Raw genomic sequence first — 26,715 nt, forward strand, 5'->3', positions numbered from 1 at the left:
TATTATGATTTCAATTTCAAATTTTCAAAAATTTATTTCAATTTATTTCATTTCAATTATGCCACAATTTCCCATATATTATGACAGGACTATTAGATAGATACAGAAGTAGTAATCCGGATTGTTGTCCTTTAACATTTCAACACTTCTTGTAAATTATAGGCATAAATTAATTAAAAATCGTTCATTTCCTTGATGTTTGTTAGTTCCACCCTGCTCTTCCACGATCTTTTCTCCTGTAAACAAGAATCAAAAATACAATGAAAGATTCTCGTTTCTCAACTGAATCAAAGTATAAAGCTTAAGTGTAATGTGGATGTCACCCTATTGAAAATTAACAGCATGAAGTTTCTTTGTGAATAACATACTATGGGGTCTTCGTCTTCACATTTAATTATAATTTGTGGCATTATGATTATAGCACCTGCTTTGTGTGGTGGCGAAGCTGTCGGTTTGATTCATTCCCAGGCCGAGTCATACCAAAGACTTTTTAAATGGTCTTTCTAAAAGAAGTTTAAAATAGTAAATATGGTACGTGATGCTTCCTTGCTTGATGATCAGAATTTAACAGTCGGTATCCATTGGGAGGAAGAAATTCCTTCTCAATTGCCTCACTAGAAAGAAAAACGACATTATTACCTGTGCCACCAAAGGTGGATGGAGGTTATGTTTTCACCCCTGTCTGTCTGTTTGTTACTTGCGAAAATCGAAGATTTTTCAAGTATATTGGTTGGTCTTGTGAGTTATTATGTCTGTCTGACGATGTCAGTTGCTTACAGGTCAAAATTTTCAACCGATCTTCACAAAACTTCACCAAATGTTAGAATTGGTCATCAGCAAGAAGCCTATTGTTTTGGGGGTGAAAAGGTCAATAGGTCAACATAGGCCAAAGGTCACCAACTTTGTCAACTTTCTGAAATCCTCAATTTTCATCCCATTGACTTGAAATTTTAAGAGGATTTGCATACCTGGTCACTGAATTCTCTCTCTCTCTGTGTTTGCCTCAAAATCTTGTGTCCCAAACCCATCTCTCTCTGTTCCCACCTTACCCAGTCGAACCCAACTGCTCCTGGACTCTGTGTCCTTCTCTCCCGACCAGGTGGAGGAGTTTTTGTCAAACCTCGACTCTGATTCTGCAACTGGACCTGACGGCATCAGCCCATGGGTCCTACAATCCTGCTCTGCCGCTCTATCTCACCCTCTCTCTGTTCTTTTCACCCTCTCTTTTGCTCAAGGTCATCTGCCAGCATCCTGGAAATCAGCAAACATTACCGCTTTACACAAAAAGGTGCAAAAACAGATCCTTGCAACTACAGACCAATCAGCCTGCTCCCGATTATCAGCAAAGTCATGGAATCCATCATTGCTTCGGATATCAAATTCTTCCTCTTCTCCAATGGCTTGATCTCTGATCATCAATTTGGATTCAGACCAGGTCATTCTACTCTGGACATGCTGCTTCTGCTGTCTCAACAATGGATGGAGGTCCTCAATGCCAAACAGGAAATCAGAGCCGTCTCCCTTGACATATCACGTGCCTTCGATACGGTCTGGCACCCAGCTCTGCTCACCAAACTCTCCTCCTATGGTATCCATGGAAATCTCCATGCATGGCTTGCGGACTTCCTCTCTGGTCGTAGACAACGTGTGGCCCTGAATGGATTTCTCTCATCTCCCCTTCCTGTTCAGGCTGGAGTTCCCCAAGGCAGTGTTCTGGGCCCTGTGCTTTTTCTGGTCTTTATCAATGATCTCTCCAACTCTCTGGAAAATCCTCTCTATCTCTTTGCTGATGACTCCACTCTCTGCCGCTCCATTCCTTTTCCCTCAGATCGGCAGTCTGCAGCCTCCTCACTCTCTGAAGACCTGGACAAAATCACAGACTGGTCAAACAAGTGGAACATGTCTTTCAATCCTGACAAATCTCACACTCTTACTATGTCTCTCCAAAAAGATCGACTGGACAACCCTCCCATCTACTTTCTCAACAATCCTCTCCAAGAAGTTCTGTCGCTCAAGCTTTTGGGTCTCACTATCTGCCATGAGCTTTCTTGGGAAAACCACATTTCCAAGCTGGCCTCCAAAGCCAGTCGCCGACTGGGCATCCTCCGTCGTGCGAAGTCCTTCCTCGGCACACCTGAGCTCCTCACCACATACAAGGCTTTCATCCGCAGCTCAATGGAATACTGTTCTCCCCTATGGGCCGGTGCTCCTGCCTCACACCTAGCTCGGCTTCACGCTGTTGAAACCAAAGCTTTCAGAATCATTGGAATCTCCCGTGATGAAGCTACCTCCGAGGGCCTTTCACTTACTCACCGCAGGTAGGTTGGTGGTCTTTCTGTCTTCTACCGACGCCTCTACGGCCTTGCTCCTCCAGCCCTGTCTGTGCTCTGTCCCCCAAGTACTCCTACAGGTCGCACAAGATCTGCCAGCAACCCTCTGATGGTTAAACTGCCGAAATCTCGGCTCTCTGCTCACCTTCACTCTTTCATTCCTCTTTTCTCCCGCCTCTGGAACAAACTCCCACACTCCCTTCAATCCCACTCCTCCCTCCAGGTCTTTAAAACAGCTGTTCACCACCATCTCTTATCTTTTCCCATCCAAAACCTTGATCTTTTCTACCCCCACTAATTCACCCCAGATCCACCTTGTTTGAAATTCCAACTTCTTTCCTGGAGGTCCTGGCAGTGTCCATATGTTTTATACCTCTCCCACCCCCCCTTCCCATGCCTCCCCCCCCCCCCAAAAGCCCTCTCCCTCCCACAGATCTCTCGATGTCCCTGCTCTCAGTTGTTGTGTTTGTGTTCCTCCCTCTCTCGCCCCATCGTCTACCGCTCCCCATGTTATATGTTTTATGTGTCGGTTTGTCTTTCTGTGTGATTAATGTTAGCTCTTTCACGAGCCTCGATCTTGTATACAAAAAAAAAAAAAAAAAATTCAACCACCACTTATTTTTGAGGTTAACATAGGCCAAAAAGTCAACATAGGCCAGAAATGCTAAAATCCTCAATTTTCATCCGATTAACTTGAAAGTTCAAGAGCATTTGCATACCAGGTCACTGAATTAAACCACCAATTATTTTTGGTCATCATAGCCCAACAAATTATTTTAGAGATTTCGCAAGTATCGTGCTATGCACGACATATTTCTTGTTTGTTTGTTTGTTTGTTTGTTTGTTTGTCTGTGAACAGGATATCTCAAAAAGTTGTGGACGAATTCGGACGACATTTGGCAGAGATGTAGCATATGTGACAATGACGAAATGATTAGATTTTGGTAAAGATCCGGGTTCGGATCCGGCTACTAGAATTTTTAAAAGTGATTCTTCACCATTGGGAGATAGGGCCAAAAACGATACATTGCAAGATATCTCAAAAAGTTGTGGACGGATGATTTTGACTCAATATGACTCTGCATTTTGATTTTCTGGTCTACTCTGGGATACAAAACGTAAACTGTTCACCTGGCGGAGGTATGCTCTCTACTGAGTGCCGTTCTAGTTAATTAGATATGGCGTTGCTGGTATCTAGAATGTTCTAGGAAGTGACATCTCTCAGACATGCATGACCATGACCCCAGACCAAGCTTCAGCAGAACCAACGCCCTTTAACACACCTAAAATGCCTTGAGAGGTCTAAAGGTGGGTTTTCACAGGACTCGCAAAGAATGCGAATGTCGAAAAAATGGCAAAGTCCAACATTCGTATTTTAGGCTCCAAAAGTTCGCCAAACATGCGCGGGGGTTCGGAAGCGTCGTCAATTGTTCGCAGGAGTCGTTTTTTGTTCGGCGGGTATTTCAAAAAAGTTTGAAATTTATAGCGAACGTTTCCAGCATCCCGGGTCGTGATTTGCTCTCAAAAATGTCTAAAAAGCTTCGTCATATGCGCACGACCTACTCACGACGTGCGTGATGTTCGCAAAATCTTCGTTAAACCCCAAACAGATTCCGACTGTTTGGATAATGTCTCGCGCATGTCTCGCGAAAGCAGCGAAGTTCGTCCGATCATTTCTCGACCTATTCACGAACTGTTCGCGTCCGTCTTCGTGCGAAGTTCTCATGAACGTTTGGCGCACGTGTCTGGTGGCAAATCCGCATTACTGACCTATGGGCAAGAACTGCTGGCAATACATTTCAAGGCATTTATATACTGCCCAAGTGTCGGTCGGATCGCCGGTCGCAAGATAATCGCGCGACATATGTACAAATTTCGCATGAATGTCGCACGACGTTCATTATTCGCGAAATATGCGCAAAACGTTCGCATGTGTCGCGAAATGTCCGCACGAATGTTGCCCGAGATTCGTCCAACATTCGTGTTGTTCGCATTTTAGTCGCGTGTTCTTCGTGTATGTGGACTGGCCATAGTTCGGCAACGCTACACACGACATTCGCCCATACGTTGTGAGAACTACGCACAAACTGCGCAAGAATGGTTTACGGCTCCATTGTCGCGACACATTCGGAGAAAAACTTCTCCGAATGTTGGACTTTGCCATTTTTTCGACATTCGCATCCTTCGCGAGTCCCGTGAAAACCCACCTTTAGTAGTCCAAGTACAGTGGTTTTGATAGTTGAAGTTGCAGTAAGTTTGGATTATTGGATCAGTTTTGTACTTTGTTAATGTATCAACAAATTTTAAGTTCTGGTGATTTTTCTGTTTATTCTGGATATTGCTTTCTGATGTCTTTAATAAGTTTTGCACTTCTGTGGCCTTCTTTTGAATGCCATTTATCTCTAATTGTAGGATTTTGATCTGGAGATTACTGTGTTTGGGGGCAATGCGAGTACGTGTGTGGTTTTGGCATGATTTGTTGTTTGGGGGGAATGGGGTACGCAATGGGGTGAGGTTTAGTGATCCGCTTGTAACCATATGTCTGCTTGTTGTGTAGATAGTTGAAAGTGGTGTAGTGCATTTCAAATGTAGCCAATTCAGGCAGCTGTTGCATTTCATTGAATATCAATGACTTCTGGTGATGGGTGCATTGCATGTTGGGCATATGTAGATGTGTGGTCGAGGATTAAGATCCCGAGCAAGGAGAGGAAGGGGAGCCTGGCAGGCCTGAGTATTTACAGGTCTCCTTAGTGAGAAAATGAGAAAAGCTCTATGGGGCATGGCTTTCGTGTCATCACTTGGGCTAAAGAAACGTGAGGATTGGTAGTCTTTTTCAGAGCTCCAGTTTTTTTTTTAGTTTTCCGAGGACAATGTCCTCCTCTAGAAAAAGAGGAATGGTGCTACCACTTGGAAGCAAACATCCACAGCATTAAATGTGTGTTGAGCACAAACACATTGCTTGAGATTGATGGTAAATTTTGTGGTATGTACTGTATATTGGTTGTGGTATTTATCTATACTAGGGCATGCCCGTACTATATATATATCTAAAATTATATCCCCCCCCTCTATTTACATGAAATGGTTTGGTCCAAAGCGAACGGCTTGCGAGTACGGTGACAATCCCCCCCCTCTATTTACATGAAATGGTTTGGTTCAAAGCGAACGGCTTGCGGAGTTTGGTAAAGAAATCGCCATAGCGTGCACAAACGCGCAGGAAAGCGAAAGAATCGCAAAGTAGTTTTAAAACATAGTTTAACGCCAACATAGTTTGCCAACGTGAAATAAATGAATACGCTCTCAAATGTGCCGTCCGAGGCAGAGTCTGTTCGCCACGTTCGGCACACGTGATAGCTCGCTGCTCTCTGATTGGTTGAATCGTTTTTTGGACATAGCTCGGTAACTACTTCTCCGATTAATATGAAACCTTGAAAAGGCACATCCTCGGGTCCCCAGCAATATACCTGGCAAGTTTAAAGTATATCGGACCCGTGGTTGTCGAGAAACAGCGGTCACAGACATACAGAGATTACTGGAATTATAGATAGATAAATAAAACACAGTTTGTGTGTGTGTGTGTGTGTGTGTATGTTACCGATAGACTCCTAAACGGAGAGTGTCACATGCTTGATATTTGGCATAGACATGGCCATTGAGCCTGGGAAGGACATGGCCTACCTAAAAATATTTGACGAGATCCATATTTTTTATTCATATTTACCTCAGCGCACTTCAGCGAGGAACATTATACACGGAATCTCAGCCTGTGCCAGAGCAGCTCGCTGATTCGCTCAGAGCGATCACGTGATGTTCCATCCTCGCTGCCAGACCACTGAACAGACAATATATAGAATGACCATTGCCATTCACACCACATAGGTGGAGATGCAGCTACCGGGCGCCATCTTGGTTGGCACTCGATGCTGGGCGATCGTGATTTCCGTCATGCATTTGCACGTAATTCAGAGCGAAAAGCGATTGCATTTTTTCACCTTTTGTGCGATCGTGTTTTTGTGTCGATTTTGTGCGATATGAATTAAACGTCTTTGAAACAGCTGTGAAACGACTTTCCACAACCATTCCTTAACCGATTGGAGCAGTTTATTTGCAAACAAAATGGCATTTTAACAGTTGTCTGGCTTTTAAAATCTGGGACACGTTCAAAACAAACGAGATCCGCGAAGCGAGTTGGTCGAGTCGTGCTAACCAAAGATGGCGACACGGCGGCTTCACTTTTCACGGAGTATGAGCGTTCTATATATTTTCAATTCAGTGCACCAGACTCGCTCATGTACTTGATTTGTGGCATAGACATGGCCATTGGGCCTTCACGGTGTAATTTGTGCGAGGCTTTTGTCCGAGTGAGCTTGAGTCGAGAGGGCGAATGTACGGGTTGGGAATGTACGGGTCTCCCTTCCCACCCCTGGCAACGCCGGTACTGGAGGGCGTCACAGGATCGGTGAGTCTCCAAAATCCGCTTCGTGCTGTTGTTGCGAAGATGCAGGACGATGTCGCGATTGTTGTGCTGCTCTCCTCCCATGAGAACTGCAACGTCATTGTTGACTGGCCCTCCCCTTCCCCCTCTGTCCTCCCCTTCCCCTCTACCCCTCCCCCTCCACCCTACCCCATCCCCATCCCCTTCCCCCTCCCTTTCCCCCCTACCCTTCCCCCCTTCTCCCCTTCCCCCTCGCTCCTCCCCTCCCCCCTTCTCCTCCTCTCCCCCCGTTCCCCTCCCCTACCCCCTCCCCTCCCCCGCCCGGCAATGCCGGGTACTTCTGCTAGTAGTAAAATAATCTGTCCTGATTACGATTCGATTTTGGTTCAGGCCCAAATCCAGATTCGGCCTATCAGTGGGATACAAAACAACCTGGTGTGCCTGGCGAAGGTATGCACTCTGCCGAGTGCCCTTCTAGTTACATTTGTTTTTTACTCCATAATGTATTTCTTTATTTCACTTGCTCTCCGTTTTTTTTTAATTCGTCACTTTTTCACTTTGCACTGTCGGTCGTTGGCATCATCCTCATAACCAATCCAGTAGAACTTATTGAGTTAGCTGCGAAAGGGATTACTTTGACAAGACAAGACAAGACCAAACATAACAAGAAGAGGAAGGGAAAACCTGGGGATGAGCAGAAATAAAACAATAAATGCAAAAGAGGGTGAGAGAGAGAGAGAGGGCAAAAGCAGAATAACCTGGAAAGGAAAGGAAGGGCTAATGAGGGTAGAAAAGATCATGAGTCCAAGGATGAGGGAGGAAGCATTGCGATTACTTTGAGGGCCTTGGTTTTCACAACATGAAGATATTGAAGGTGTGAGGCAGGTAGGCTAGCACAAAGAGGAGTGTTCCATCAATATGTAGATAAGGGTCTTGTAAGTTGATAAAAGTTCAGATTTGCCACGGCAAGACTGCATGCCCACTTCATGGCTTTAGAGACCAACTTGGATATTTAGTTTCACCAAGAAAGATCATGGCTGATGCTTTGGGTGGACTGACTGGGTATGAATCCAAACTGGTGGTCTGAGATCTGGCCATTGGAGAAAAGGATGGATTTTATGTGAATTGTGATGATGGATTCCATGAATTTGCTCATAGTTGAAAGCAAACTACTAGTCCTGTAGTTAAGAGGATCTATTTTGTGCAATGCACCGATATTGACGGACTTCTAAATGGACGAAAGGTGAACTAGAGGAAATGATAGAGTGAATAAAGCAGAAAGATAGAGGCCATATAAGAGTGGAAGAGCACTTTATGCCATGTGCGCTGATGTCATCCTGGTTCGGAGTAGAATCGGAGTCGAGGATTGCCAGACTTCGCCTTCTCAGATGACAAAGACACAGTGTCCAGAAACATTTGGGTGCAAGCAGGGAGTGAGGGGGTAGAGGTTGGGGTGAACGAAAGATAAAGGGGAAGATTGGAGGGTCATGGGATAGTGATTGGGCAGGGGCTAAGCGAGGGGATGCAGAGAGTGGGGACATGGAGTGGACGGACGCTGAATTGGGAGACACAACGAAGGGATGGGGTGGCAGGACACAGGTGATAAGGAGATGATGTGGGGGAGGCTTCTGACATGAAGGGGTTTAACACCCCCATGTTAATGGACCTGAAGGGGAATGAATGGTAATGAGCTGGCATTATCTTAATATTGGACTTCTCATGATCCCCAATCCGGATACAAGAAAAGAAAATCACAGCAGGCGTGAAATGAAGGCTTATTGAAAGCACGGAGGAAAGTTATGCTGTATGGTCAGAGGGATGGTCAAGGGACCGAGCGTTTGTGTGACCGACAGATTTGGTAAGAAACTGTTCGAAGAGAAGAAGGTTTCTGTCAAGCACATAATGTCTGGTTTACCAGCAGTGGCCTGAATTGAGAGATTTGTTGACATTGGAAGTCCATACAGTGAGGCACAGGAGAGGAGGTGCTGTTATCAGTGTGCTGGAACATGGAGACAGATTGGACTTGAGGGACATGGCACGCCATTGGCACGGGGTGGGGAAACATAGAGTGGGGTGATCGGGATGGGACATGGGGGAATCAAAGAGGGGGTGGGGCATTGGGGAACATCAGAGGGGCTAGGGTGTGTTGTAAGACAAGATCATATGGAGTGTGGGGGAAGTGAAGAGGCGATGGGGCGTGGAAGAAGAGGAGAGGGGATGGGACATGGGTGAAGTGGAGAGAGAGAGAGAGCGAGAGGTAGGGGAAGCGGAGAAAGGTTGCGTGTGTGGGAAACAGAGAGCGGGCAGGGACTGGGAGATATGCAGAGGGGGGAAATGGGGTGGACGGCCATGAAATTGGGGACAAAGATGAGGCAGGAAGAATTGGGACCGAGAGCAAGGATGGGAGGACCCGGGCATGGAGAAGATTATGGGGTAGACGGTACTGATTTGAAAGTATTTACTTCCGTAAATCCACATGCATTAAAAAGCAGGCTTGATTAAAAAATTCTAAGGTCAAAAAGATGAAAACTTAAATTCGGATTGGGATGTTTAATGGTATGGAGAAAGACATTAGAAGACTGATGTCCGATTGTTAGGAAGACAGGGCACGGGTTGTGAACGATCCAGGAATGAACCAGAAAGCAAGGGAAGAAGAGGAAGCAGTATTTGAAAAGAAACTTTGAAAATGACACAGGAAAATTAACCTTTATAAAATTGTCATTTTAAAGATTTGAGATGACGGAGAGGGGAGAAGAAATAAAAGGGGAGATGAGGAAATAAATATATTTAGGATAAATGACTTACTGAATGAACTCAGAATGAGTGGTAATAATGAATGACTTTTATTATTAAGTTGTGGTGTTTTTTTTAGGATAAATAAGGAAGCAAAAGAGTGGTTTTGAGGCAGGCTGAAAAAGGACGAGTCTGACAAAAGGGGGTGACAAAAGATCATGTTTAGCAAGGAGGGAATGTGCAAGCAGGCCTGTTGAACAATTTGGCCAACGAATAACGAAACACACCACCAAAACAACAGATAATAAAGTTTTTTTGCTTGTTGTTTTTATAGAGGGTGCGAGGAATGAGTTGGAGAGAAGTTGAGGATTTAAATGGTGACATACGATCGAAGGAAAATGACGAACGGGTGTCCGAGTCAGTTGAAGAATGGTAGGCCTAACTAGCTGAGGCAGACTCACAAGACCGAAACACCCAAACGGGCACACAAAAGACAAGGCAACAGGCACACGACAAAAACAAAAGTGGACAAGAATCGACGGCACAGACAAATTTGGAAAGATAAGAAGCAATTTTTCAACTTTAGATATGAAGCAGCTTACTAGAGAAGAGAAGAAAGGCCGCCACCATCAGAAACAGAAAACAAAGTGCAACTTTGGCTACGGCTACTTTGGCTACACAGGAGTTTTACAAAACTAGGGGATCAAGTTAGTATATGAGTCGAGAAAGTAAGTTAAGTGAAACAAGCATTCTGAGTATTGCGCTGCAATACATGTCCCCTACCAAAGTTCAAAGTGCCATAACTTTGTCAAAAATGATCGAATATGCAAATGTATGCACGGTTGATGCTGGTTTTCAAACTTGATCTGAGGTATGCTGAGACACGTGTGTGTCACGCCTCGCCTCGTTGATAAGCCCGCAAGGTCGCTCCGTGGAGCGGCCTGCACGTATTGCACTGTGTGAATTATATAATTACCAACTCACGGTCTGAGGTACTAGCGATTCAAGATATATCCTTTTATTTTATGTTAATATTTTCGTTTAATTAACAATATCTGCCAAACCACGTGCCCTATCGCAAATTCCAAAAGGACATTTTAGTAGACTGACATGCTGAACAGATCTGTGAAGTTTCCCCTCGATTGGATCAAAAATGAGGAAGGAGCTCGGTTTTAAAGGTTCATGCTTATAAACGTCATAACTCTGAAACCATGTGACGCATGACGTCATGCTCGCTGACTTTTTTGTTCGTCATGGGCATGCGATTCTGCCTGCAAAGTTTGGCCTCGATCTGTTCAGCCGTTGCAGAGAAAAAGGGGTTTTCGTGTTTTCACGAAAAACAATATGGCGGCCGAACCACGTGACATGTGACGTCATAATTACCATTAAAATATTCTACAGACCGAGTTCCCTCCTATGGTGAAAATTTGATCTCAATCGGTCCTATTATTGCAGCGAAAATCTTTTTTAAAGGAAATTAAAACTTAAAATGGCACTGAGTTAAGGATCATCAGAATTATCAGAATTCCCAAAGTTCAAAGTGCCATAACTTTGTCAAAAATGATCGAAACGTCGTGAAGTTCGAACTTGACCTGTAACTTATCATGAGGAAACCATGTGCCAAGTTTGAAATCGTTTGCATTCAGAGTTTAGAAAAAAAAGTCCGGAAAACTGTTCTTTGCGTGACGGACTGACGGACTGACGGACGGAGTGCAAACCTATAGTCCCCTCCGCCCTCCGGTGTACACCGGTAGGGGACTAATAAGGCCTGAAAGTTTTCTGCTGAAAATGATGAACAAGTACGTATAAGGTTGGAAGTATGTTTGCGTGGTTTTTTTTTTCAGGCCATTTCACACAGGTGGTGTGGTGTGAGACCCTCAACGTTGGAGTCGGAAAAGCAAGTACAAAAGGACAAGTGTTTGTGGTGGCTCAATATGAACCCCCGGGAAACATGATCGGTGGTGATAGCTTTGAACGCAATGTCTTGCCTGAATTCTCCAAAGGATCGGGGTCAATATCATGTGCAGTTGAAGCCCTCTCTCTAAAAGGTAGAGATTGCATCATTAGCCTGTCCCCTGCACAGCAGGAGATGGGGTTTTGTAATCACTTCTGTGTTTGTCTGTCTGTCTGTCTGTGTGTATCTGTCAGGGCCATAACGTTTTTACCATTTGAGCTATTATCATCAAATTTTCACAAAAGCTTTATTATAATACGGAAAAGGCAAATTAATAACTTTGTCACAAGGTCAAAATGTCAAAGGTCAGCATCACATAAAATCATCAATTTTCATCCAATTGACCTGAAAATTTCAATTTACCATTTGAGTTTTGTCATGAAATTTTCATCAAAGCTTTATTATGATAATATTGAGAAAACAAATTAATAATTTGGTCAAAAGGTCAAATGTCAGCATCACCTAAAATCATCAATTTTCATCCAATTGACCTGAAATTTTAAGAATTTGCATATTGGGTCACTGAATTGGTTCACCAATCAAAGCGAGAAGCTGAATTTTTTTTTTAGATCAAAAGGTCAAAGGTCAAAGTTGTGTAAAATCGCCAGTTTTCACCTGATTGACCTGAAATTTAAAGAATTTGCATATCGGGTCACTGAATTGGTTCACCAATCAAAAGCTACAAGCCAATTGTTTTTTTTAGATCAAAAGGTCAAAAGTCAAGGTTGTGTAAAATCGCCAGTTTTCATCCAATTGACCTGAAATGTAAAGAATTTGCATATTGGGTCACTGAATTGGTTCACTAATAAAAAGGTAGGAGTCGATTGTTTTTGTTTTTTTAGATCAACAGGTCAAAGGTCAAGGTTGCATTAGATCGTCCATTTTCATTTTTTTTTTTTTTTTTTTAATGTTTTTGTTATTTGCGCATACAGAAGAAGACATCTGAATACAAATGGATGCGGATGGGCTTTGCATTTTCAGATGTTTTGGAGTTGATATTACTTTTAAATTTATGTATTTGACTTTTTAATACCACATCCACTTCTGCAAGAACATGAGGGAGAACTGTGCATCTCTGAGCCATAATTTGCCAGACTACCTGTCACCCCTAACTATCAAGTCTACTGACCTTTACACCTGCTAAGCCAATGTTCTTGCCTGCCAGGTGATAACTGCCACAAGACTATTGCTGAAGAATTTGTTGACTCGTGTAATCAGCTACGTGCAAAACATAACTCAAACAACTTGGTGCTCGGTGAAGACCTATGCCGTGAAGCCCAGGCCTGGGCCCGGGAATTGCTCGCTTTGGGTCGTATGGAAGTTAAGGAATGTGATTTTGGCCAAAGCTATGGGAAAATGACCCGCCCAGGTGGGAAAACACCTACAGGTGAGTGGTCCACCTGACAAAAATGACAATAAACATGTATAATATATCTGTCATTATCAGTAAATTTGGCATGTGGAATCATTGCTGGATAGTAATACGTCATGGTGACACAGGTGTGATGGGTCAAATGGCCTTTAATTCGGATGTCCTTATTTATAATTGCTTATGAGAATAAATAAGCAGATGCAATAAGTGATCTGGATGTCATGAGTATAAATAGGAGCAGCAAAAATATGCAAAATAATTATTTAAATAAAAAATCATACAAGTGAAACACAGTCTTCTTCTTCTTCTTCTCTTTCTTTAACAGCCACAAATATTTCCACGTTATTGTGAGGTTCACCTGGAAGCTTGGCCCAAGTGTTTAATGAACCCGCTGGCCAGGCCTGATGTTAGGGCAGGAATTTGGAATTTGGCTACGGTGCCAGCGATAACTCGCCTACGCTTCACGAAGGACACCAAGTTTAACATGCAACTGACAGTTTATAGCTGGGTCTGGATTCCAACCAGGCCAAACAGCTTAGAGGTGGAAATTCAAATTCAATATAACTAAAATAGAATGAATCATTTCAAGCATTTGCTTTGTTCTTTTGTTTGTTTGTTTGTTCTGGAGCATAAGGCCAGAACCACAGATCTCTACCCTTTCCAATCTCGAGGAAAATGTGCCTCTTCCATATTAACTCCAGCTTCCGTTACATCCTTCTCCATAGTTTGTTTCCATCCAGTTCTTTGTCTCCCCACTGGCCTTCTAATAGTCATCCTGCGTTGATATAGTCTTTTCACTTGTCTTTCCTCATACAGCATGGATTAAAAACAAAAAGTGAAAAAATGCATTAAGTTACTTGAAAGCCTTGTTTTCAACCTCAGCAACCTACTAAAGGAGATACAAAACATGATTGCAGATTTCATGGCCATAAATCCTACTGCAAGCAGATGTCTCTGTTTTGTCTAATAGAAAATCTATACATGTTTGTCAAATATTGGAAGTTTGGATAAAGCAGAACATTTCAGCTCGATAAGATTTCTCAAAAAGCAAGTCAAAGCTTTCCAAGTTTGGGCCTACCATTAGGCATGAGTTAGGGACTTAGGGTATTCAGGTAAAAGCTTGAAATTTGTGTTCATAATGCAAAAAGTATATGCCATTGCCATCCACAGGAGAGGAGATTGCTCAGATGTGGTACTCGAAGAAAGAGAATTATGATTTCTCCCAACCAGGATTCCAGAAAGGCAGCGGTAAGCACGTTGGCACCTTTGCCTATTCGGATGTTCCAATTTTAATTTTTATCTCATCAGTAAAAAGTTTTAAAAGACATGTGCCTCTTCCATATCCCAATTTTCAGTAAAAAGTCAGTAAAATCAGTAAAAAGTAAAAAGTCAGTAAAATCCAACTTGATCTCACCAGTAAAAAGTTTTAAAAGAAATTGTTCCAATCACATCGATTATAATGTTTCATTCATTGAATGTGCAGCACGTGGCTACTGGTTTGCACCATTAAGGTTTAAGCAGGAATTTGGATTTTGTCATGGTGCGGACGATAACTCGCCGACTTTTTATGAAGTACGCCATGGGACCTTTAACGTCCACCAACCTATGCTGGCAGACAGGATGCCCAGTTTAACTAGTCTAGTAGGAAGACTAGGTCCCCCTGCACCCCCCGGAGATATACTTCTAATCAGTGTTTCTAGATTGGAAAAAATGTGTAGAAAATGACTAGCTATGGCCCCAAGCTGAAAAAATGTCCCACATACCATTTTTATGCAAATTACTGCTGCAAATTTTATGCAAAATTATGCAAATTTTATGCAAATTTTTGATGAGGAGTAGAGTTGAGGGGTCTTTGAGGGCTTCATCGAGGTGCTCTCGGTTGCAAGACTGGGTCATTCTGAGAAGCACAGCAGGGTCAGAGATCATGATGTTCTCCTCCTCAGTGAATCTCTCCATCAACAGCCTCTCCATTGCCTCACACACTGTTTTGAGGCAAAAGAGGGACTTTGCGTAGGCCTTTCCACTGAGAACACCTTTGAGAGATCCACTTGTTACTAGTTGTGCCTCAAAGAGAATCTCTGCATATCCAGAACCACGCATCTTGTGTCCAGTGAGCATCCCGATGTAGTTCATGGATGTGTGGAAGGGTCCAATCGTTACTACATGACTAGCAAATTCATTTGGCCAGCGCCAGATGATGGGAAGGGCTTTCATGCAGACACCCAGATCAAATGTATTCAGGACCCATCTCTGACCCACCTCAGCAGTTGCTGCCTCGGAACGCTTCAGTAGCTCACGAACAACTGCGTTGTCTGTGATCGGTCTGTGCCTGGTGCCTGCATGGCATGGCAATGGCCTGCAGCCTGTGCCTGGGCTAGGGGGTTTCACCTCTGCAACTGGTTCTCCCCCACCCAGCAAATCAACAGTCGACTACTGCACGCCTATCCACCAACCGATCACAGACAACGCAGTTGTTCGTGAGCTACTGAAGCGTTCCGAGGCAGCAACTGCTGAGGTGGGTCAGAGATGGGTCCTGAATACATTTGATCTGGGTGTCTGCATGAAAGCCCTTCCCATCATCTGGCGCTGGCCAAATGAATTTGCTAGTCATGTAGTAACGATTGGACCCTTCCACACATCCATGAACTACATCGGGATGCTCACTGGACACAAGATGCGTGGTTCTGGATATGCAGAGATTCTCTTTGAGGCACAACTAGTAACAAGTGGATCTCTCAAAGGTGTTCTCAGTGGAAAGGCCTACGCAAAGTCCCTCTTTTGCCTCAAAACAGTGTGTGAGGCAATGGAGAGGCTGTTGATGGAGAGATTCACTGAGGAGGAGAACATCATGATCTCTGACCCTGCTGTGCTTCTCAGAATGACCCAGTCTTGCAACCGAGAGCACCTCGATGAAGCCCTCAAAGACCCCTCAACTCTACTCCTCATCAAAAATTTGCATAAAATTTGCATAATTTTGCATAAAATTTGCAGCAGTAATTTGCATAAAAATGGTATGTGGGACATTTTTTCAGCTTGGGGCCATAGCTAGTCATTTTCTACACATTTTTTCCAATCTAGAAACACTGATTAGAAGTATATCTCCGGGGGGTGCAGGGGGACCTAGTCTTCCTACTAGACTAAACGTCCCTCCGAGGAATGGCACATACATATCGATGAATCACCCTGACTGTGAAACACCAGGATGGCAGTTTATAGCTGGGTCGGGATTCAAACCCAAGCCAGGCAGTTTAGAGGCGAGTGTGCAAACCAGGGTTACCAAGTGCTCAATTTACCAAGTGCTCAAGATTCCTGCAGAGTGCTCACCAAATAGTTCCAGCACTTAAGCTAGCGCTTCATTTGAAACTGTTGATAAGAAATGGCTGGCTTGGTAAGCACTAGATAGTATCTTGGTAACTGAACACACCCCCTGTAGACCATCCTGCCAGCCCCAACAACAACGACATGGTATAAAATACAACGGCACTCAGTGGAGAGCATACCTCCGCCTGGTTGGCCATGTCACTCAATGGTGAAGAATCACTTAATAAATTCTACTAGCTGGATCCGGATCCGGATCTTCACCAAAATTGAATCGATTGTTCCTCGTCACACACTCAACTGGGCCACCAAGTTTTGTCCAAATCCGTCCACAACTTTTTGAGATACCCTGCTGTGTATCGTTTTTGGTCCGATCTCCCAATGGTGAAGAATCACTTTAAAATTATTGTAACTGGATCAGAATCCGGATCTTCACCAAAATCGAATCATTTCGTCATTGTCACATACGCTACATCTCTGCCAAATTTAATCCAAATCCGTCCACAACCTTTCGGGATATTTTGTTCACAAACAAACAAACGGACAAACGGACAGACTGACAGAGGTGAAAACATAACCTCCATCCACCTTTGTTGATGGAGGTAAAGATCCTTGTTTGTACGTTTTACTTAATTTTACATCCTCATTGGCATGCACAAATAGCCATCATGCATTATGTTTGAAGTACAACATGCTGTCTTTTGATAAAATCCAAACAAGTACAGATACATTCAAAGTACACCACCCCCATGTCAAATAAATAAATATCCTCCAGCGCGGCATTGCCGGGGCACCCGGTGATACCACCGTGCAGCACATAGAGGTGGTATTGGGAAGGAGAGGTGTACAATAACAGATTTATTGAATTTAATTGCGTAATTAAAATCAATAAACTGTAATCATAAAATAATTTCTTAATCAATTGGCTAATAGCATTGGCTCAACCACCATTGTTTCATCAGAAGCTGTAACTTTTTGAAAATTAATTAAATAAGTCATTAATCGAAAAAGTAATAATAATAATAGATTAATCAATAAATGAGAAATCGATTAATTGATTCATCAAAAATATCCCTTATAGCCACATTACTTCATCATTTTTCATGTCCAAATATCAGTTTCCTAGCTCAAAAGGTGCCTGAGATATTGCCCAGATGAGAAAAATAAATAAGTGATTAATAATGAAAATAAATAAATAATAATGGTTAAATAATTAAATTATTAATCAATTGGCTAATATAATAGCATATCTAAACCACCACTGTTTCATCCGAATCTGTAACTTAAAAAAATTAATCAAGTCATTAATCAAATAATTAATCGATGAGTTGATTAATCAACTAGACTAGAGGTTCCAGGGAACCTGAACTCAACTGGTCTATATAAATATGGTTAGAATATGCATAATAGAACCACAAACTATATAGTTTATATGTGCTAAAAATATGTGACAAAAATTGATTTTCAATATGGCTGCCCTGCCGCACCCATTTTGGGGCATGCAACGCCCAAATGCAATCCCAAACTAGTTTATGTCTTAAAGATGCTGCATAACAAGTTTCATCAAATTTAATCAATATTTGTGACTTTTAGAGCGTAGACGTCGAATTGTTTACAGACGACAGACAGACAGACAGACAGACGACAGACGGACGACGGACACTGGGTGTCGACAAAAACTCAGCTGGACATAGTCCAGTTGAGTTAAATAAATCAAAAATACCCTTTAAAGGAAAATTACTTGGTCACTGTCATGTCCAAATATCAGCTTCCTACCTCAAAAGGTGCCTGAGATATTGCTCAGATGGGGGAAAAAAAACAGAAGTACTGAATAAATCTATTATGGGGGATACCCCATAGAGGCTGGGTTGTTCATAATTCACTGTCACGTTACCAATGGGATTGTTGACGGTATGGATGTTGCTTGCGCTCGGTTATTGGAGCCACGCCCCTTTAAGAGGATTGGGCGGAAGTGATGGGGGGTTTATTTAGAGGAGTTCCGGTTTGGTTTTGCGAGGTTTGTTGGAATAAAGGAGCCTTGAGCTGTTCGAGAAGTTTCAGCCTTTTGTTGCCTATAACTCCACTATAATAATTAAGTAATTAATCAATCAATTACTGAGAAAAGCTCTATGGGGCATGGCCAGTTGTGAAATAAAAAATGCCAGTTAAAAAACGTTTTAATAATTTTTTTTTATTTAAAAAATACAGTTGTGCACTATTGTGCCACACTTTCAGCTTCCCAGCTCAAAGGATGACTGAGATATCCCCCGGACAAACAAACAAACAAACAAGAAAACAACCGGAGTGAAACCCGAGCACTCCTTTTCAGCGCACATCATCACTGGGGCCCCTTCGCTGCCTGGCGATGACGTAATGCAGTGCCTGGAGATGGAATAGGAAAGGAACGGTGTACAACAGCGAAGCGACCAGTACACATGGATAGTTTTATTTTAAATTAAAAATTAAAAACTATTTCAGTCATCATCATCATCATCATCATCATCGTCATCATCATCATCGTCATCGTTTTACGGCTGTTTCCATGCTTGTACATGTATGTGAAAAAACGTGATTTTCATGTGAAAAGGTTGCAGTGATGTGAAAAAACCTTTTTACATGGTTTTTTTATTTCAATTTAAAATGCTATTTCATACATGTTTGTGAATTTATTAAATGCTTTGAAAATAATAACATGTAGTGGCCAAAAAATGGAAACACCAACAATGTAAAGTCACTTACTGTATATGTTGTTGGGGCACCATGTGTGGCCAGTACGTCCTGTTTGTTCCGTGACGTAGAGTATGCCAGCATCTGGAATTCTGCAGGAGGGTTGCAGCATCATTCTTCCATGAGAAAATCAATCAACTCAAACTTGTTTCACGGATGTGGAAAATGCTGTCTCGTGCGTCGTTTCAGAATATCCCACACATTATTATATATCAATAGGGTTCAGATGTGGTGACTGAGAAAGCCATGACATATGGATAACATCAGTGGCATGCTCATCAAACCTTTGGGCAACCACACATGCTCTGTGGATGGGGGCATTGTCATTGTGGAAGACACCCCTCTCGGCAGGAACAAATCCTGCAACATGGGGTGAAGATGATCACTCGGTACCATTAAGTCGCGATTGGCATTGACCTTGTCTTCTAAGAGAATGACTGCACCCAAACCATACCAGGAAAATGTGCCCCACAACATTACAGAACCACAAGAACCCTTCACTGTTGCAACCAAGCACTCAGGGTTGTAGATTTATTTAGGTTGGTGCCACACGTGCACTCGTCCATTTGTCGAGAACATGGTGAAGGATGATTCATCTCACATTTCTTCACTGCTCGGTAATCCATTGCCTGTGCTCTTTGCACCACTGGACTCGTAAACCTGCATTGCCAAGTGTGATGAGTGGTTTGTGCATTGCAACTCGACTATGGTATCTCACTCTGCGTAGTCCGCACCAGACTGTTTTAGATGAAACAGGCTGCTCATGCCCCAGGTTGAAATTTACACTCAATTGATCTGCAGTTACTCGCCTGCTTTGCCTTGCACTTCAAATTAATTCACGGAGATCACGATCCTGGAGTATGCGCTTCCGACCAATGTTGCCCTTTGCTGATGATGTCTTTCCCTCGGAAGGATGGAAACCATGGCAACATCATACCATGGCAACATCACCTTAGACACTGCTGCTCCTGAAACATCAGCAAGTTGAGCTGTCTTTGTCACTGAAGCTCCTGCCAAACATGCCACAACAATCACCTCTCTTTCAAAATTACTGAGGTCTCCTCTTGCAGAAATGCTATGCATAATTATAGGCAATCAGGCCTGTGCAGCATTTTTAAACATGACCCTATGCATGCTGGGATGGTATTTGCTTAATTAACACATGGGCCACACCTGTGTGGAAGCCATTGCTTTCAATATGCTTGATGTCCCTCATTTACCCAGTTGTTTCCATTTTTTGTCCACTACCTGTATTTATATTGCAGTAGATAATCTGTAATTTGGATGTAATGTACATTGAAGGTTAAAAAAATTTTAAACTTAAAGTTTAAAAAAAACGCTACAATTAAGTTCAACAACTTTGGGTTTGATGTTCTTGTCAAGCCCGAAGTAGGCCTTTCAGAATACTTCAAAACACAGGCAATGTGGACAAGCACACCTGGGAAGGGGTACAAATAACTTTGAGATCACACATTCAAGTTACAAGTAAACTTATGGTTAAACTAACTTGATGTAAAAAAAAAAAGCGATATACCAATAACGGCGTAGCCAAGCTTGAATCTGCTGAGTGGAGGATCTGCTGCCCCCCTGTCGTGTGACCAGATCCTCAGCTCTGATTGGTGGACATTTGTGAGCGACATACATACATAGACTGGACGGACAGACGCTGTTCCAGACGGCATTGCCCTATGGGCTACGCCATAAAACTTTGGCTGCCGAACCACGTGACCGATGACGTCATCATTTGTTTTTTGTTGACCAACAATTTATCCTTAGATTACGCTCAATAAATTTCATACTGATCATATCAAGCATTCTACTTGTCGATTTATGACGTCATAATGAAGGCACCTATGGCATCATCATTGACAAGTGTTATTTCCCATGGGGAATACTTTACAATGAGCCACCATAAAATTTTTCTCATGGAGTGGTTTCGGAGATATAGAGGTGTAAAGTTTTTCAGCTTTTACGGTCGATAGCACCTGTACCACGTGACCTATGATGTCATAATTAAGATTATAAAATTATACAGGAGGAGGTGCTCATATGGTGAAAATTTCGTGTCTATCGAACCAATGCTTGCAGAGAAAACGAATTTTAAAGGGAATAAACGAAACAATATGTCAGCGAAAGGGACATGCATACATACGGACAGACAAATGCTGTTCTAGCCGGAACCAGAACCTACGGACTACGTTCATTGCCCTAAGGACGACGCCGTAAAAATCTTATTTTACATTAGACAACTTTATCAAATTGTGCTTAAGGCCACTGGGGGTTGCAATAATAAGGTAGGCCACCTCAAGGTGCTATAACGTTGTTCATACCTTTAGGGGGGATGCCAAAAATAATCGTTACCTCTGCCATCAAAGGTGGACGGAGGTTGTTTTCACCCCCATTCTGTTGTTTGTGAATAGGATATCTCAAAAAGTTGTGGACGGATTCGGCCGAAACTTGGTGGACAGGTTGGGTGGGTGACAAGGAATAATTGTCTCAATTTTGTTGAATATTCGAATCCGGACCAGATCAGAGAATGTTTTAAGTGATTCATCATCATTGAGTGAAAGGGCTAAAATTGATATATAACACGAAGTGCCGTTCTAGTTGTGACTGTGGTCTTCAAGCAATCTGTATGCAAATTACTTCAATTCGTTTGGAGAGAAAAAAAAAAGCATACCGTAATTGAAATCACCTTTGCTGCTGCTGATGTTTAATCAAGTCGGGCAATTTTGTGCATCCAGGAAACTTTACGCAGTTGGTTTGGAAGGCCACCATGGAAGTGGGACTTGGTATAGCTACAGCAGATGGATGTGAATTCTTCATTGTGGCATTCTTCCATCCACCGGGAAACATCAGAGGCAAACGGAATTTTTCTGACAACGTGTGCTCAGCAGACGACTAAATGAGTTCACATGGACACGACAGGCAAACGAGCAATACCAAAAGCTGCTCTCACTGTTCAGTGTTCGGTAATAAAACAAAAGTCCTATTCTCATTATCAGGAAATTACCACACTTGGTCATTATCAATTTTATTCTCCACATCTTTATATGAAAAGAAATGCTCCATTAAGCACTAAATACAATCTTAGTAACTTTTATCATGGATGCCATATTCCGTCTGGTGACGTCACAAACATGACTGGTTATTTGTTTGATCAAGCACATGGTTCACTTCTGTTTCGCAGGTCGGGTTAGTTGGTGCCTGGTTGTTTCATGTATTAGATAAGTTTAAATATCGGCATGAAAGTGAAAAAGTATATTTTACAAACATGTTAATCATGTGAAAGAAGAACCTCAAAACGACATGAAGCCCTTTCTGCATTATATCCTGATGAGGATATAACTCCCCTTGTATTACAAAACAAATTTTAATTCCCAAAATTCCCAAAATTCTCAAATTCGTAATATATTCAGTCAAATTCATAATGTGAGTCTTGAAAAGAAATTTGAAAGAATACACTTGTTATACATGCTTGTGGTATTTCACTGGTAAACCAGAAATAAAGAATGCATCTTGCCTGTGTGGAATTCCACTGCCTCCTTGTATAATCATATTTTTTTTCATAAAACGATGTGGTGAAATTTTTTGGATAATGAGCAGATGTAGGTAATTTCATTTTTGGAAATTCGCGTTTGCTTTTGCTTTAAAGTAAACTAATTATTGATTTGCTTGCTAATGACCAGTTCCTGGTTTTAACCATATTGCTAATTCATAACAGTTGCTTATTGAAATGAGAATTAATTCAATGCTCATGGCACATATTATTATCCCAAGATATTGGACTAGCAATAACAGAGGTTTATTGTGGCTTTTTAATATTTTTAACATTTTGCTTATTTGCAAGGGGCAGGAGCAGGATGCTTTGTGGCCTTAAGGTTGGTGATAATGCAGTTTTTAAAAACTGCTATTTTTGCATCAATGGAGCTTGGCTTTAAAACTTCAATTCATCATTCACAAGCTCAACTAATGTTACATCAATTATAATAAAAGCTTCAAACAAAATTGTGTCTGTATTTAAATTGGGCTGTTTTAAAATGAGGGGATGCACATAAGCGTGTCTGGGACTTGATATACGAATCACAAATTACCTGTCAACTCTCACGCATCTCACGCATAGTCATGGCAATGTACGAGAGAGCGCGCACAGCTGTAAGGACGAAGGCCGGAAACAGTAGTGAGTTTGAGGTGAAGGTGGGAGTGCATCAGGGGTTGCTACTAAGTCCACTACTATTTGTAGCTGTGATGGAGGTGCTGGCTCGGAACGTAAAGGAGGGTTTGCCGTGGGGGTTGTTGCATGCAGATGATCTGGTGTTGATTGGGGAGAGTATGGATGGACTGAAGGAGGAGATGAACAAATGGAAGGAATGTATGGAGACAAAAGGTCTGAAGGTGAATATCGGAAAGACGAAGGTGATGGCAAGTGGTAAAGCATGTGGTGAGGTGGAAAGAACTGGGAAGTGGCCGTGTGCTGTGTGCAGGAAGGGTGTCGGAGTGAACTCCATTCAATGTACAATGTGCGTTGAGTGGGTTCATCAAAAATGTAGTGGTCTGAGAGTATCATTAACCAGTGTGGCAGCTACATTCACGTGTAAGGTGTGCACAGAGGGAGCTGCAGATGGAGGAAATGTTGAATTGGATCTTGGAGACGGTGTGAAGCTGGAAGGTGTGAAAACATTTTTCTGCCTTGGAGACATGCTGAATGGAGAAGGTGGATCAGACTCGGCAACGGTTGCTGGAGTGAGATGTGCATGGAAGAAGTTTCGGTAACTGAGTGGCGTGCTGATGAGGAGGGGAGTGTCGTTAAAGCTGAAGGGAAAGGTGTATGCTGCATGTGTGAGAAGTGTTATGATTTATGGGAGCGAGACATGGGTAATGAACAATGAGCAGCAACGAAGGCTGGAAAGGGTGGAAATGCGAATGGTTCGGTGGATGTGTGGAGTATCGTTGAGAGAGAGGAAGACAAATGATGAATTGCAAAAGATGATGGGAATGGAGCCTGTGATTGATGCTGTGAAGAGGAACAGGTTGAGATGGTTTGGTCATGTGTTGAGGAAGGATGAAAGTGACTGGTTGAGAAGAGTGATGGAAATGAATGTAGAAGGAAGTGGAGGACGGGGAAGACCGAGAAAGACTTGGCTAAAGGTGGTGGAAGAAGAAATGTGGGCAAGGGGGTTAACAAGGGGAGATACAGAAAATAGGGCAAAATGGAGAAGATTGTCATGGGGACCGCAAGGCTAACCCCCGCTCGAGGAGGTAAAATGGTCTTAAAATGCCTGTTGTGTTGTTTGTCTCATGTATTTGGTATGAGACTCACACTTTCTCAACTCAGGTCATGCTCTCACATCCAACTACTAAAATCTTACGATTAATTTTTTTTAGAAACGATGCATATTTTTTAGAAAAGTCGTTAGACGGGTCCCACATCAAAACAGCTGAATTTCCATCCAATCAAAACACTGTCACTGTTCCATACCGTTCAGTGCGTGCCATTTTTTTGCGCCATTTTGTTCTCATTCTCGCGAGCAAGCATGGACGAAAGCGGCTATGAATCTAATGGTCTTTCAATCCTTCAAACCAACCAGAGATTATGAAGTAATCATGGTGCCGCAAAGTATGACACGAAGTTCTATCCAGAATGGATGAAGAAATATCCAAAATATCCGTGTTTCGTGTTCGATTCGACGAATATGCATTACTTTCGATGCACAGTTTACAATCGATCAATCAGCTGAAAACACCAAGGAAGACACCTCAAAACAAATGCACACAAGGAATTTTAAAAGATCAAGCCTTCATCAAGATCCCGACTTGCAGCAAGTGCTCGGCAAAACACCATCGGCAAAAAGGTATTAAATATGTCATATGTGTACATATAAAATTAGAACCAAATTTGTTTTGTCTGTTGATTTGAGTTTGAAGTTGAATTGTGTGTTAGTTACATGACCAATGAGTAGTTTTAAAATTAGTGCAAATGTACCAAAACGCATACATTCATTATTTTCTATGCCAAGATATAGTTTTCATTATCTGTGACATCTAAACATGTTAATTCACTGTAATAAATTAATATATTTCACTGCAATTAACTATTTATATTCCATTTTATTGTCTTTAGAAGCAGTTGATAACTAGACAGACACTTATAGAGCGCAAAGTCTCACCTCATGCATTCATTCTGAACAAAAATACCATCATTAAGTGAACACGCAAATATTGTGGCCCATTGCTATTATGGCCCATATACCGTACCATCCAAGCACCCTATTATGCCACATAGTTTCTTGGTATGGGTTACGAACGTCATAAATTTAATTATTCACTCACATCGGGGCATCGGGGCACTCGCAATAATCCCTGGTGTTGGGCTAGTGGCTCGGGTGCCGGCTTAGGATCCTAGGATCCTGGGTTAGAATCCCGGTGGATCGCTGAATTAACGCCAGGGGGGTTGACTCAGCCTGTCATCCTTCCGAGGTCGGCTAATTGAGTACCAGTTCACTGGTAAATCCCCTGTTTGTCGTTAAAGGCGGCAAAAAGGGTTGGGGTCAGGAAGGGCATTCGGCCATAAAACATTGCTTCAAAAAGGGGACAAAAAACAACAACAACCACGGTTCCCGAAAAAGGCCAACCCCCGCTTTGCGGGGAAAAATGGCCTCTAAAGGTGGTTATTTGTTATATTATATTTATCGGGGCAGACATTTTCAGATAAAGGTTTCAATTCAGCCGATTATAGTTGGAATACCACTTCACCAATTGATTCATCGTTATCACCCTTTACACATAAATGGAGAGTTTATGACATAATAATAATACTAATAATAATAATATTAATAATGACGATTCTTGTCCACAGAAAATGGAAAATTGCACGGTCAAACAAACTACTCAGATCCACTCAGACTTTGATCATTATCAAACAATAGTCATAGTACAATAAAAAGCCCCTATCAAACTATCAAGGTTACACATAGAGAGGAATTCAACAGACAACCGGTGTCCCCACTGCCGCCCACTAGCCCCATTAATATCACCGACCTCCATAAAAAACCCAAACAGAAAACACTACAAATAATTTCAGAAATCTACTTGTTCTGCACATGAAACCTCTTAAACTCCTACCAGACCTCATCTGTTCATAAAACACATGTAGTGGGTGGATAGGATTTGGCATAATGGCTTTACCTTCTTAAAACTTTTTCATGAGAGATGACACTTATGTCTATCCTTTCTCCAAGGATCCTTCCAGCCTGTTTTGCTACTCTGCAGTTTCACTGAATCACCTTTTAACACCACTAAACCCAACACAGCAATCGTACAAGATAACACTCTCAATTACAGAAGCATAACAAAGCCTCATAATGATTTTATCAATCCAAAATGATTTCAGAAGCCGAAGAAAGTAGGGGCGTTGCTGTCCTTTGGAAACCATCGATTTACAATGTTCTGACCATGAGAGATGATCATCAATGATTACGCCTAAATACTTACAGGAGTGAACACTCTCAATATCAACATTGTTGATTGTGACTGGGGGTAACTGAGGTTTGGATTTCCTGAAATAAAAAATAATCTCTTTAGTCTTCTGGGTGTTCATCAACTTAAGAATATTTTCACTACACCATATAACAAAATTCTGAATAGTGTTTCTATAATCCAGTTCACTATCTTTAGGAAAACTGAGAATCACAGTGTCATCTGCATATTTAAAGATGCTAACATTGTTTGAGTGTGAAATATAATCATTTGGATACCGAATAAAAAGCAATGGTGAAATTGCACATCCTTGTGGAGCCCTGGTGTTCATCGTTATCTGATCTGAGAGAGTATTGTTCACTTGTACCTG

The 26,715-nt window shown here is 42.2% G+C and overlaps 1 protein-coding gene across 3 annotated transcripts in view; it reads left to right on the forward strand.

Moving 5' to 3' along the window:
- Positions 1 to 22,877, forward strand: part of LOC137426413 (uncharacterized) — a 96,574-nt gene extending 73,697 nt beyond the window's left edge. For all 3 annotated transcript variants that reach the window (XM_068114961.2, XM_068114969.2, XM_068114962.2), the window contains 4 exons: positions 11,343 to 11,546; positions 12,618 to 12,839; positions 13,995 to 14,072; positions 21,614 to 22,877. In XM_068114961.2, the coding sequence (XP_067971062.2) occupies positions 11,343 to 11,546; positions 12,618 to 12,839; positions 13,995 to 14,072; positions 21,614 to 21,774 (665 nt within the window). In that variant the 3' untranslated portion in view covers positions 21,775 to 22,877. The remainder of the gene's footprint in view (positions 1 to 11,342; positions 11,547 to 12,617; positions 12,840 to 13,994; positions 14,073 to 21,613) is intronic.
- Positions 22,878 to 26,715: the final 3,838 nt, after the last annotated feature.

This window comes from Myxine glutinosa, chromosome 1 (genome assembly GCF_964187855.1).
Source record: "Myxine glutinosa chromosome 1, kmMyxGlut1.1, whole genome shotgun sequence".
Taxonomy (NCBI): domain Eukaryota; kingdom Metazoa; phylum Chordata; class Myxini; order Myxiniformes; family Myxinidae; genus Myxine; species Myxine glutinosa.